Source organism: Rutilus rutilus (genome assembly GCF_951802725.1).
Source record: "Rutilus rutilus genome assembly, chromosome: 6".
NCBI classification, from domain to species: domain Eukaryota; kingdom Metazoa; phylum Chordata; class Actinopteri; order Cypriniformes; family Leuciscidae; genus Rutilus; species Rutilus rutilus.
The window spans coordinates 21,041,289-21,056,808 of NC_140214.1; the positions used below are offsets into that span (position 1 = coordinate 21,041,289).

General features: G+C 38.4%; 1 protein-coding gene across 1 annotated transcript in view; it reads right to left on the minus strand.

Annotated features, from left to right (window-relative positions):
- Window positions 1-2,293: 2,293 nt before the first annotated feature.
- Window positions 2,294-15,520, minus strand: part of cdh7a (cadherin 7a) — a 51,192-nt gene continuing 37,965 nt past the window's right edge. The window contains exons 10-12 of the mRNA XM_084411118.1: window positions 12,746-12,863; window positions 12,353-12,604; window positions 2,294-4,128 (exon numbers count right to left, since the gene is read on the minus strand). Coding sequence (XP_084267244.1) covers window positions 3,620-4,128; window positions 12,353-12,604; window positions 12,746-12,863 — 879 coding nt within the window. The 3' untranslated portion in view covers window positions 2,294-3,619. The remainder of the gene's footprint in view (window positions 4,129-12,352; window positions 12,605-12,745; window positions 12,864-15,520) is intronic.

Here is a 15,520-nt window from a genome sequence, read left to right on the forward strand (position 1 = left end):
ATATAGACAGGTGTGTGGCTTTCCTAATCAAGTCCAATCAGTATAATCAAACACAGCTGGACTCAAATGAAGGTGTAGAACCATCTCAAGGATGATCAGAAGAAATGGACAGCACCTGAGTTAAATATATGATTGTCACAGCAAAGGGTCTGAATACTTAGGACCATGTGATACTTCAGTTTTTCTTTTTTAATAAATGTGCAAAAATGTCAACAATTCTGTGTTTTTCTGTCAATGTGGGGTGCTGTGTGTACAATAATGAGAAAAAAAAAAAGAACTTAAATGATTTTAGCAAATGGCTGCAATATAACAAAGAGTGAAAAATTTAAGGGGGTCTGAATACTTTCCATACCCACTGTATATTATTTAATTAGAAATGATGCATATAAATTGTAGTGGTTTCCTTTAAAAAACATGCCTCTGTACATCAGGTCTTTGAGAAGAAGCTGTTGAATTGATTGTCAGCCATACTGATGCTAAAGGCCTCATTATACTTCTGCGTCGGACCTACGCCGGAGCCTATACGCCGTAGGCAACGTGTTGGTTTTAATTTATACTTCTGTGTCGTTGTCCGCGTTGACGCGCACCTAGGGAGCATGTGAAACCCCGAGGGAGGGGTTCTGGCAGACCAATCACAGCGCTTGTGTCCGCGTAGAATTGACGCGTTGTTACATTTTTGGAGAGGTGCACGTCAGGGTACGCCGTAGGGTACGCGCGCTACACACAGCCTACGACGTAGCTACGGCGGCAGTTCGACGCAGAAGTATAAATAGGCCTTAAGCCTTCTGCTGGGTTCAGAAAGGAAAGGCCACTTAGACAAGCAGGCTTTCACTCTCAGTCAGTTAATGGAAATGAATGTGAAGTCATTAAATAAAGACAGGACTCAATGTGAAGTAAATAAAAAAGAAACAGAGGACAGGACAAGCTTTCTATTCCGAGCTGTTCTTATAATTTTTCTGAATAAATGATGAAGGTCTGCTAGAGATCTTGAAGAAGTGAATGAATGATTCTTCTTTTTTTTTTAAAGGACCAGTTTGTTTTATAAGCCACTTGTAACAAGCCCAGCATTCCTCTCAAGTGTCTTATGAGATCATTTCCTAATAACGTCCATAATCCCAAAGCAAACAGTGACCAGCTTGTAAAAGTAAAGTAAATAGAATCAAACTCATGAAAAGAAAAAGCGACATTGATTTTCAGTCCCTTTGATATATGTGTTATAGAGTCTGATATCTGTAAAGAGAACAATGATGGGGTGACCCTATTCTCCTTTGTTTGCATTATCTGCTCGCTGCAGTGACTTGCTTAATTAAAACTGTATTTATTATTACTTAGTGCCAAGTCAAACGAGATTTCAATTGCCCTTTTAGTTTTCATTTAGTGAGCCAGTTAACAAATAATTACATTTGCTTTCTGATAGCAGCTTCCCTCTAATGATCACAGACAGTATTCTCAGTCTTTATTACCCTTAGTCAGATAAACAAACAAAATGACAAGTTATCACTTGCGTTGAAAGCCAAATCCATTATCGACGGCGTAACATGATCACTTTATAATCATACAGACTGGGCAAGACACAAAATATCCCATATAATTCAAATCAAACTTGTATCTCAGACTTGAGATAATGAGCACGCAAACAAACTGACAAATTAAAAGCGTGTATAGTTTGGACACTTAGATTCAATCTCCAAATGCCATCTGAAAAACAATTTACAGCATCTTTTTGAGTGCCAGAAGTTGTTGGGGAAGAAACTAAAATGGAACATGTTTCATGACTCAGAACAGATCACAGCTATCTCACACTGTGATAGCGCAAGCCAGGCTGCAACAGGCGTTCGTGGAAAGGCTGCCATCCTAACACGTCAAGCTGTGTACGAGTCCGACAGCGAGACTAGGCTCATTGGAGAGATCTAACTAGCCCGGGCGAGACAATTTATAGGCTAAGCTTCACGTCCGACCATGTCGTCACACACCCAGTCTGCCCGTGCTTAGACGCTTGATCGTATTTCTGGATGTATGCTTGTGTTCACTAACTGAATCATCAATCTCCTCTTTCGGAGGCTAATTTAGCTGAGGCCTTTTAAATGCTCTGACAAGCTTAGTGTCATTTATCAAACTCGAAGCCCTGTTGGTTCTCTCCGCTAGCCTTGATTACATATCATGTCTGTGTGCAAACCAGCCTGTTCCACAAACAAAAGCAGCCAATTCAGCAGCAAGATCTCCACATCAAAACATGCACTGTCAGGATGTCCGAATGAATGAAAGCAGTCATCAGGAAATGGCCACACTGTGTGCTGGAATTTGTGTGCTTTATTACAAAAATCTGTACAAAATGTCTTCCCAGTTTTAGAATGTGTTACTGTCATTTCATATCATTACAATTTAAAACCATGATAATAACCTGTCGGACAATAGCTAAACATTGAATATACTGTAGTAGTAAGGTCTGTGTTGTCCGTATGTTATACACCGTTTCACACGTCGCCAGATATTATTTAGGATAATGTCTTTACATTCTTTTTTTTCCCTTACACTTTGCAACTCAGACTCATATAAACACCAGGCCTGCTTTAAAACAAACAGCTCTCACAAGATATTCAGCAAGAACCACAGCAAAAAAAGAAAAGAAAAAAAAAACCTGTACACGGGACAGCATAGAGCACTACAAAAACATTTTGCCGCTTAGAGTTTCTCCACTGAGACTGAGGTTTTCAAGAAAGGAATAGGCTTAATACAAAAGACTCCCCTTCAAACGTTCACTGTCGTAAGGGTTCTCTCTACAAACTTACAAAATAACATCTCAAAATAACTCAGGTTGACAGCATCAACTGAAAGGCAAGTACTATACATTTTCAATGATTAAATCCACTCTGGCCTGTCCTGCTTGATACATCAAAGTCTATTCACTACGAGTTTGACTTGTATTTTGGTCGGCGTTACTGCAGGATACTTCAGAAGTTGTGATAGCGATACGCCTCGGCCCAAATTTTCTCATGGAACTAAGGCCTGATAACAGACGTGAAGTTATGCATAACGGATATTTTACAAAGCAACAGCTGCAGATCCTCGCTAGGCAATGCGTTCGGAAAAGATACCGTGTTCTCGATTGCTGAATTCATATTGATTTTTTTTTTTTTTTGAAGAACCTATGAGTCATAGAAACATCTGATAGAACAGAAACATTGATCTTTTGAGCATCTCTGCTATATGGCAAGCAGGATGGCACTGTCCTCATTTATAACCATGGGGAGAGCACTTCAAATGTCTCTTAGAAACAATTGGTATTCCTGGACCAGCTCGCATGGCGCAGCGGTCCACCGTCCATTATTCTCATGGGCCTGAAGATCGCTCTTTGGGCGCTTGCAACCACATCCCAAGTCCAGACTTGGCATCTAACTGTAATTTAAATAGAAGTGCTTCCGAATCGAATCTCCACAGTCTATTCGTTATCAAAACTGCTGCTCTCTGCAGATAAATCTCCCCCCTTTTGCATTGAATGTTCCTTTTTTTTGCTCTCCTCCTCTGTCAAGCATCAATGAGTCAGTGGTATTCTCTTGAGCATTGTTCATTTCCATTATTCCCTTGATTGAGCAGACCTTGGCAGTAATTTTAATCCCGGCTAGGAGGAGAATATATTGCTGCTGTCGCCGTGACCATACAGGTCGGCTAGCTTCCTGAAGCGAGGTCCCCAGTCGCTCAGATAGTCATAGTTCTGCTCCGAGTCTGTGCTAAGGGAGTCCAGGGAGCTGAGGGAATCAGCCACAGAGCCGCTACCCTCGAAAGCATACGTCTGCAGGGAGTCATAGGGAGGTGCTGAAGGATCGACGTCAGCGTCCTTCAGGCGGTCCCATATAAACTCCCGGAAGATCCCGTTGTCGGGAGTGATTTTGTAAGGGGGAGGGCGGGAGCAGTAAAGGGTGGGCACTTCCGGGGTGACGTCTCGGCGGGCTTTGCTGTCCCTCACTACGTTGAGGTTTCGCAGTGCCACCATGTCAAATGCCTCTGTGTCTTCCTCACCTCCACCTTCATCGTCGTAGCGCACAATGTTCTCCCGCACATCCCGGTCTTCGTCCAGGATCAGAGGTTCCTTCTTCCGCCTCCTCATTGTCACAATCAGCAGCACCAGAACTGGAAACCCAAGACAGAAAAATCATATGGTGTTAGTACAAGCAAACCAGAAACAGAACAGAAACCAGATTTGTAAAAAATAATAAATAATAATTCATAAATTTGTATTCATTCAGCAAGGAAACATTAAATTTGTCAAGTGACAGTAAAGACATTCATAATGTTACAAAAGATTTGCTGTTCTTTTGAACTTTCTATTAATCATGGTTTCCCCCAAAATATTAAGCGGAACAACATTCAACATTGATAATAATAAGAAAATGCTTCTTGAGCAGCAAATTAGCATATAATGCTGAAGAATCATGTGACACAGAAGACTGGAGTAATGATGCTGAAAATTCAGCTTTGCCATCAAGGAATAAATTCCATTTCAAAATAGAACACAGGTCATTTAAATTGGAATAATATTTCACAATATTACTGTTTTTTTTTGTTTTTTTACTGTATTTTTGACCAAATAAATGCAGCCTTTGTGAGCATAAGAGGAAAAGAATGATTACAGACAGCAAACTTTTGAATAGTAATGTACACTATTTGCATACTGTCAAGAAATATACAACATTATTAAAAGCATATAGTGATAATAATAATATAATGTATACTATTTTGTGTGTATATGTATGTACAGCATGTATATGTATGTGTTTGTGTAAATATACATATGATATTAAATGTTGTATAACATACTATTAGATAATATAATAACTTGCATGTTGTTTACTGACTAGTATACTTGCATATAGTTTAATAACTTATGCATATAGCCTACATTAATAGTTTGTTATTATTATTAATTATTGTATTCATTTATATAGTTTAAAACCTTAAATACTATATCACAAGGGTAACTTATTTGCATTTAATTCATTTCATTACATTTATTTATTTTCCTTTTTAATAGAGACATTAAGAGTGGAGTCTTAAAAGAAGATGGATTCGAACAAGTCACAAGTTGTTCAAATCCATCGATTTGAAAATAAAAATAAGATGTCAGAGAAGTGGCCTTGATTTTTAAGTATATTTATTCATAGTTCTGTTTCCACCAGACTACTGGGGCGCAAATAGCTGCACAGTGCTGTTTACACTTTGTGCAAATAGTCATTACGATTAAACTATTTGCTAACAATGTGAACAAGAAACCCCTTTTATATGAGAGTAGTGTTTAATAAATTGCTTCATTACAGATTCATGTCCACAGTAAACAACAATTCCATGAAAAATCAAGCACCAAGTAAGATTTAGATGCACCCAAGCTTTTTTTTAAAATGAAGGAAGAAGAAGAAGAAGAAGAAGAAGAAGAAAACACACATGTTGTGTTTTCATGATTTATGGGGACTTTCCATAGACACAATGATTTTTATACTGTACAAACTGTATACAGTATTCTATCCCCTTACACTAACCCTACCCATCACAGAAAACTTTATATGCATTTTTAGATTTTCAAATAACATCACTTAGTATGCTTTATAAGCCGTTTTCAGCATAGGGACCAAAAATGTCCCCACAAGGACCATTATTTTGGATACTGCCATCTTCGTGGGGACATTTTGTCCCCATAATACAGAGTTTTCAAAGACACACACACACCTTAAAATCTCAAGCAGTCCATTTACCTTCGGTGCAAGATAAGCAAAGACATAAGAGGTGTAGAATCAGATCAGAATCTCGACCGTAACTGTATCTCAAAAATATGACACCGGACCAAAATATTACTCTCTCATTGTTGTACACCCTATAGAACAATTCTGCCTCAAGGCCTGACACTTTGAGGTACAACATGAAAGATAAGCTGAATTATCTCCGCAGTTCAATTAGGGCAGATCTGGTACATTAGTTTTATCAATAAGTTCATCAGACTGGGCAGTAGTGATTTTAATAATGCTGCTGACAAATCCTGAGCAGGAGGCGTTTCATCATTGGAGGTGCTCCTGGGAGCAGGAGGAACCAAAGGAGTTACAGTCGGATTCAATCTCATCCTGCATGTTTGTTTACAGTGGTTATTAACTGTACGGGCACTTATCGGCGCACAAAAACACATGCCAGCACTTTTGTGTTCTCACTCTTAGCTCTGTCATGTGTGAATATCAGCAAACAGACAGAGATAAACACATAGATGCACGAAGAGCAAGATTTAGGGCAGGATGTGTTGCTGTAAATATGAGGCTTTAACGGCCACTTGCTTCCTTCCCGCTCCAACACAAGCTGCTTATTCGGGAAAGGCCAGCATTAAATCCTTTTAATGAGTGCAGCATATGCCTACTGTATGTGTAAAATAAGACTGGATTATATGTCAGTCAGAAAATATCACCCTGCCCTGAAAGCACAGACCCTGTATACAGCACATCAAAACTATCAACGAATGGCAAGGTTGCACCGTCGCACAAAAGACGTGTCTCTGTGATTCAAACCGGGGATCAAATAATGCACGGAAAAATATGGCGTGAAAGAGATGGAGAAATTCTGTCATTTTAAAAAGAGAAAAGGGGAAGCGAATTGCAGGAAATAACTAACATAACGAGACACATGCACAAAAAAGTAAAATAAATCCATTTTTGTGGTGTGTGGAATGCAAAAACCAATCCTCCGTGTTGCCGCTCTCAGACCCATGAATGCGAGGGATCTTACAGTATAGCCACAACACAGTCCTCCCACGGGAGTCTATCTCTCTCTCTCTCTCTCCATGTAGATAGCGCATTTGTGTATTTGGCTGCCGTTACTAAGCTCGAGGGGGAGGGAAGGGAGCAGATAAAGTAGGGAGAGAAAAAGAGGAGGTGTAAGTGGGAGCAGGCTGAAGTGAGAGAGAGAAAGATAGAGTGGAGGGAAAAGGGAGGCAAACGTCTAATGATCCATCCTTCAGGCCTGCCACAGCAAGTGTGAAATATGGTGCCAAAGTCTCATACTTCATCCTCAGGCCTAGTGTCGTTTTGCAGGGGCAGACAAGCTGGGCGAGTGGGCTGGCGAGGCAGCGGCTGCACGAGTGCAGTCATAATCACAGTACACACACACTCCAATACAAAAGCAAAGCATATATCGGTCTTAAATTCAAGAGCAACGGTCTTACAACCATTTATGGTGCCAACAAAGGAAATGCTATATTAAACTGGAGATAAAGGAAAAAAAAAAAAAAAAATTGGTCATCATTTATTCAACCAATTTTCTTTTTGAAAATCGGTATTTTTTTCTTCTTCTGTGGAACACAAAAGGAGATTTTATGAAAAATATCCAAGCTGCCTTATAATAAAAGTGAATGGTGACCATGGCTCCAAGGCAAGATTTTCAAAAAAATAAAAATAAATTTCAGTCTTTTCTTCACACAAAACTATCAGAAAAAGGCCTTGTATAATAGAGAGTCATTTGAAATATACTTTTATGGTGATTTTTTTTTTTTTTTCAATTCAATAGAGTATAACAGTAGCAAAGGAGACAAGCTGGAGACCTGGAGTGTACATATACAGAAAATGATGTATGAAATTTTTACACATCTGGAAATCTTTTCTTACTTTCTTATTTAATGTGATCATTGGTTTCAGTAAAAAGCAAAAAGGTTGCTTTGGATATGATTTCTAGGGTGTACTATAGAATATGTAATGCAATTACATATGTATGTGCAATAATGTATTTTTTATAACTGGGCAATCTACTATAATCTACTGAAATTGTATTTAACTGAAATAAAATATTCAACATTAAAGGTATGGAAAAGAGCAGCTTGGACATCTTCTTTTGCATTCCACAAAATAAACAGCATGACTTGGATTTGGAACAACATGACGGTTAGTAAATTATGATAATTGTCACTTTTTGGGTGAACTACAGTATCTATAAATAATGTATATATGCATATCCTATATCAGTGCAGTTGTTTTTTGAATATTTTCTAGGACAAAAGCAAATCATTTTATTTCTACATAAAAACAGTTTATTTCTCTATTAAACTCAAAGCATTTAGATATAAAACTGAAACTTCTATTTTGCTAAAATCTAATTTTGTGTGAAGCATTGTTTTATTAGAGACAATGTGAACCTATTGTTTAACAAACCAATATTAAAAGAGTTATTTAAAACTGTAGAATAATTGTACCTTACCGCCTAAGGCGTACAACAGCTTGTTACTGGGTTAGTAGCCTACCCTTAAAGAGATAACTGTAGTAATATGTACCCTCCTGGCACTATATATGAAGCTTTTAGGTGAAAATAAGGTACTAAGATCTCTTTGAAAGTCTCTTTAAGGGTTCTGCGCTGAAACACGCTGTTGTATCCTTAAATCCAGTAAAAAAAAAAAAAAAAAAAAAACCGGAAGAGGGTTGAGAGAGAATGCAGGGTTTGTATTTTTTAAGCCATTGTTATGAAGAGTTATATAGATCTAATGCAGTCTTAAAACTTAACTGTTACAGACTGTGCCCACTTTAAGGCTTGATTTACCCTCTCTGCAGTTTTGACACAAGATGGATGTTCAACGGGAGCAGCAGATCAATTTAACATTATCCTCAATTTGCAGTAATTGGATTGAGAAAACAATCCGTCATCCAGAATCAATTAAACAACAAGTGGGATATTTTGTGGGGGCCTCGTTCTCATCGACCTCTTAAAAATGAGGCAGCGACTACTAGATTATGCACTGCCCTTCATTCTCTCTTTCACTCCCTCCCTCTCTTTCTCTCTCTCGGTCTCATGCGTTCCCTTCACATATCTCAACCACTGCCAATAGCCCAGGGCAGTGAAGACTAATCAAGATATACTGGCGATATGCGGATCTATCTGGCTGTTGACATTTATGCCGCTGCCCAACACAAGGTGTTTGTGCTTTATGACACCTGTCTGTCCCTGCGTTTTCACAGCAGTGACATTATCTGCAAAATAAAATGTGATTTATTCTGGGTGATGCAAGAGCACAGCGCATCGCCTTAAGGGCCCTCATAAGTATTACTGACTACCGTCCACTTGCACCATCAGAGGCCATAGTGAAGCGCGCCTGGAAGACAAGATGCCCTGCAATCAGTCGAGCAGAAATTGAAAAGGTGATGTCAGTGTTGCGAGTGTGACCTGTGGACATGAATGTATCAGAGCGCCTCAGGCTTACCTGACCTCTCTGTATTCCTCCACCTAAGACTGGAATAATGAGCACATTAAGGTTTCCCTCAGAACAACTAGAACGACACAGCGGCTGTCATCATGTGATATGCGCTACAGAAATCCTTTAGATTACTTTATGCAAACACTGATAAATAGCAATGTGCTTACAGATCCCTTCTTTTGAAATTTTTCGAACCATTATCAATGCTTGGGCTTGAAAGTGTGAGGAGGAGTAATAGAGAGTTCACCTGAAAATATGTCATCATTAACTCGCCCCATGTCGTTCTAAACCTGCATGAGTTTCTTTCTTCCGTGGAATACTAAAGGGATTATTATTTATAGCACAACATCCAAGATGCTCTTTACCATTCAGTGGAAGTGAATGGTGATCAACTGTCAAGGTATGACATTCAATCAATTTTTCCTCACACAAAGCTATCATATGGCTTCATCATCTACTTTCATTAAAATATGGCTCCAAAAGTGCGTTTTCGCAGTGATGTGACCCATTTTGGGTTCCCCAAAGAACCGTTGAGCAAACAATTCTTAAAATACCCATTTTTTTCTTAGTGAGAAGCACATTTTAATAACAAAGAACCTTAATTCCACTATAAATAAATGCCAATAAAGAATCTTTATTTTTAAGAATGTATGTCAAAAAGAACAGCGTGAACATTCTTTAAAACATCTAATTTTGTGTTCAACAAAAGCACAAAAGAGTCATGCAGGGGTGAAATAACAATATTTTCATTTCTAGGTGAAAAAATCCTTTAATGGAGAAGCTCTTTTGTACTGTATGTTGTTAGATAAAAAAAAAGACAAAAGACTCAAAGTTGACATGTCCTTGTGTATCATTCATTGCCTGGCATGGTTTAGTTGTGCGCTGCTTTGAAAACTAAAGCAGCAGCAGCCAAAAAGCTTGTTGATTCATTACTCTGAATAAGATAAAAGCAGAAAAGAAGATTCTTTTCCCTCTGCAGCTCTCCTACTCTGAAGGCATCCTCCTCCGTCTCCTCCTCCCCTCAACCATGAGTGAGCAGTCTTGAGCCCCTTAGGGGCCGGACTCTCTTTGCCAAAAATAACTGCATTGCTCAGATCAGGCAGAGCAGTGGTCTAATCCAACTTGTGTAGTTTGGGAGGAGATGGGGTAGAGGGGTGGCGGCACTGGAGATCCCTACATTCACACGAGACGGCAAACCACAAGAATGACAATATAACATCATTTACAGCTGTTTGCTGAGCTCACATTCGGATGATAAATACTTAAAAACAGCGATCAATCAAAACAGTGATGGAGTCTGCTACTGTGTGCCACAAGCTGTGCTGTTTGGTGAAGATGGGATTACTCACAGGTTCCTATTGAACCTGAGGATGGACAACAATGAGAAGCAAAACATGTCTCATGATTTCCACCGTTTTCAACTTTGATATGAAATGAAATGTTTGAAATGTTTCTTGAGCAGCAGTTCAGCATGTTAGAATGATTTCTGAAGGATCATGTGACACTGAAGACAGGAGTAATGATGCTGAAAATTCAGCTTTGCCATCACAGGAATAAATTGCATTTTCATATATAATTATTCATATAAAAATTTTGAAAAATCTATCTGAAATCAAGTCTTAATGTCTCATGGAATTTTGCTTCATCATGATCTTATGTATGGTGCTCCAAGTCATGTGCTCGAACAGCAGAGAGTTCTTAGGGAATGTGAAATTGAAACATATTGCACTCAGCTTCACTGCAACATATTATTTCAGATCTACTGTTTAGTTGTAACGTATCTATTCAGATAGAAATGAACTAGTTCATACTTAGATGTAATGGCACAGAAGAGGCGGAAAGAGTTTCCATTGTTACGTATTCATAATCTGTGCACTCAGGGGGAAAAAAGAGTAATCAAAAAATGGAAATTACTGAGGTTTGGTTCAAAATGTACACAGACAAATTCCTGTCTTGTCACAATAACAGGACTCAGACAGAGACAACATTTGTCAGCAAATAGAGTTGTGGCTGTGTTCATAGACAGATCTCCACATCGCCATCACAGCCAGAGAGACAACCTATCAATGGTATAATCAAGAAATCAATCAAACCATCAGGACTGCATTCACTCCCTCTGTGCAGCCTTCAGGTCGACAAATCAACACAAAGGCACACCAGTCAACCAATCAGATCAAGTGAATGGTACATATGGGGTATAGGTCACTCATCAAACAATCAACATAAGGCTCCAAATAATAAGTAATCATCCAGACCCTGTAAGAAGGTAAACAAGTCAATTGTGGCCAAGCAGACCTCTCAGCGCATGCCGAGTCCCAACTGTTAGAGCAGTCGTGCCAGCACTTCTAAAGTAACGGCAGCCCAAATGTGTGCTAAATGTCAGTACGGGGGAGGTGGAAATGCAAGGAACGCTCTTAAAAAATGATTTGAAAAACAATAACAAAAATTGGGAAAATAACCTTTGATTGGAAGCTGCATTCACAAAGCTCTCTGGCATTTTTACCTTAACATTAGTTTTCTCTTAAAGACGACATGCAATCAAAATATTTTGAAATCAAATGTTATTCATAAATAATAAATAAATAAATAATAAAATGGCCCTGGTCCTTGGACATGATTTATCAAAAAATAAATACAAAATACACTACTGTTCAAATGTTTGGGGTAGGTACAATTTTATAAATGTTAATTGAAAGAGCTCTCTTATGCTCACAAGTAAAAATTGTACTATTGTGCAAAATTATTTAATACATTTATTTCTGTGATGGCAAAACTTACACCAAACATTTGAGCAGTAGTGTATTTTCAAAATGTAACTTTCTCAGACTCTGAAACCTTTTCTTCAAATTTCCAGCAGAATATTTTGTTTCACTCTGAAAAAATGTATATTACAAAAGCTAAATGTTGTTTCATAATAAGCCATTTGTGTGCTGATTTGATCATCCCAAACAGCCGGACACAACAACACTGGTTAAATCATTGGCGGGAGTTTGAGGCGGGTCTATATGTTTTTAGACCTATTCAAGAAAGGGAAATGATCGGCAAGAAACAAAGAAAAGCAGCACTTTGTCAAAGTCAGTTTGTTTCATTAAACAGGCTTATTAACCATTACTTTATGTGCTCAGGAGGTATAAATGTATTTCCTACCAAGCAGGGTGATGATGCAGGCCAGGATGGCGATGAGAGCTCCGGTGCTGAGTCCAGCTGACAGCATGAAGGCCTCTGTGCCACATGACTGGGGCGTCCCATCAGGGTCACAGTCACACACTCTAATAGACAGCGTGTTAGTGCTGCTGAGGGCAGGGGACCCGCTGTCCACTATCAACACTGGCAGCCGATACATAGCCTGCTCCCTCCTCTGAAAACCACTCCGCTTGGTTAGAACAGAAGCGGTATTGTCTGCAGAGAGAAAGAGAGAGAAAGAGACATATATGATATCATGTGAAAAGTGAAAAAATGACTCCTATGAATAGATAAAACTAAGCCTTAAGAGCTGAGATTCAAGGATTCGCTATAAACTGTCTTAATGAAATGACGCACCTTTATTGTCTCGAAGGGTGAAGTTCATGTTCCCAGCTGTCTCTGCAGTGAGGGAGAAGAAGAAGCGATGCCCGCTGGGTGGTTCATCTTTATCCACTGCACTTACTGTTTCAATGACCTAAGACAGTGTTGAAGAAGGAGTAAAGAACAGGAAGATGAATACCGCTGTTATTGCCTCACTACAGACAAAATCATCCACAGCTCTCTCGCTCAAAACACTGCATTGTCACAATAACAATGAATGTTTCAGATTACAGATAAACCTGAATATTTCATGAATGGACTTATTTAATTGATGAGTTGATTAATTAGTTAAAAAAAATTACATTACATTTTTGTGGCAAGTTGAAGCACTGAATAAGTCAATTAATTATGTAATGAATTAAGTCAATGTATATTTTGTTTCCATATAACTGAACAAACACTGTACAAAGTGGATACAATGTGGCTTCTTCAAGCAGTCATATCTACTGTAACTGGCCTGACCATTATTGTATTTGTTGATGTAACCTAACGTAATCAAACTGAATCCGTCAAATTATCTAATATTTTTGAGCTTAATAAAAAGTTTATTTAGATGCCACTCTATGAATATTTTAGGTTCAATCGCGATACTATTTTTAACAGTATAAACCTATCCCTCAGCATCTCTCGCCATGAGAGCCACAAATTAAGACAATTAACAGTTAATCTTTTAAATATTAACCTCAAGACCCATGTTTAACACATTTCTTTACAGAATTAATGGTAACACTTTACAATAAGGTTTCATTAGTTAACATTAGTTAACAAAAATGAGCAAATACAGTAACATGTATTGCTCATGTTAGTTAATAAATGAACTAATGTTAACAAATGAAACCTTATTGTAAAGTGTTACCAAATTAATTAACTAATATAGCATGTGAAATCAGCAGCTCTTTTTCATGTAACACCACACAACAAATTTCAGCCATCAGCTGAATTCAAGGTGGTGAACTTGGAAGAAACAAATACACAATTCACAAGTTTAAATCACACTGAAAACAACATCAGGAGGATAATCGAAGCCAGTAAGCTATCTGTGAGAGATGGCGCTCATATGGTATCCAGGGATTTAGCAAAGTAGAGGGCCATCCCAGTCTAAATCTGGACCGAAACCCCTCTAAAGCTGGGCAAAGTGCTGCGTTTTAGAGATGAATATCAGGGTGACCCATCAGGTGGTACGCTAAGAAGATTCTCCTGACACACTGTTGTGGCCTAATCTGTGGGCTTTGGCTGGGTTAAATACTGTGCACAGCTCTTCCCTTGTGTCAGGCTGGAGTCAGCACAAACTCAATCTGCTTGAAAAATCTCCTAAAACCTCACACACAGGCCGAATGCAGCGGAGCTGCTGCTAACAGACTCTTCTGTATCTTTTCCTTGTTCGTCCGAGGAATACAGTATGACCTTGTGCTAACCTAGAGTTTTCAGCACTTTAATTCTCCACTCATTTATTTATATTTAAGACCCCTTCCCCACATTTACGCTAAGTGAGTATTTGGCAATGGGAACTCTGACGGATTTATCATTTATCTGTAAATATTTTTAAAACGTTGCACTATTAAAATCCTGCATAAATGACACAAGCAGCACAGGATGTTCCCTCAGCACCAAGCGCTGATTACAGTAAACTGTGACAAATTTAATTTCAGATAGTCCATTAAGGCGAATGCAAAGTGTATTGATAAAATCATTGATGCAACGGGTTCATTCAAAATGAATAAGAACATCTTGCCAAGGCAGAACAGCTTAAACAGAACCTGATTTTGCATTTGACCAAGGAGAAAAGTCAATACATTTTTCCTTTAGAATAATACTGCAAAAACACAAAATAGCTCTTGTATAGCCAAGAAGTGCATATACAGTATGAAAATAAAATGGGTGATTTAAGCTCCTTTCACAGTACATGTAAAAATGGCTAGAGGGCAAGGAATCTCCCCTGTGCCACCTGGTTTTAAAGAGGGGTAAAAGTGGTAAGACCGCCCGTGAAGAGTTAGCAAGCGCTTTAAAACACCAGTCTGTCACCCCGCCACTGCAGACCGACCGTGTCTCTGAGGCATAAAGAAACAAGACAGAATATAGACGACCTTAAGAGATAAAAAAAAAAAAAAAAAAACACTCACTCCTCATAATCTAATCTGCTAAATCACCTGTAACAAATCATCTGCCTCATTTAGAGACCGAAGCTTCAATTCATATTAAGCTCCTATTAAATTCAAAAAGGCATATTAGGACCAAAAGAGAAACCAAGGGCACAGAGAAAAGAGCTTTGCGCTAGGAAGCGAAGGTGAAGACATACGTTTGGTGCATGTGACCCCATTACAAGCACTTGTTGGATGGGGATCTGGGGACCCTTTTCAACAAGCCATCTGTTTTAGCCTCGAATGCAATGATGGGGAAAATTCCCCCTCGTATCACATGCATTGGAGATGGGTGATTATGATCACCTTTATCTAGATTTTTCATGCATTTTTTAAATTTTAGAATTTTTTAAAGGCCAAGCTTTCATTGTTAATAGAACTGATTGTCAACAATAGCAAAGATGAAACAAAAATGTGCTAATTAAACAATATTGCTGATGAAAATAAGATATTAACAATGTACTAACAATGTTGTCAAAAAACATTTAAATAATCCAGTCACCAATAATTCAAACAAACTTCTGGTTTTAAAGAAGGAAAGACTAGAGCCTGGCTTGCATAATTTTTTAATGTCTTGCAGTGAGCGTTTTATTTTTTTTATGACAATGTATCA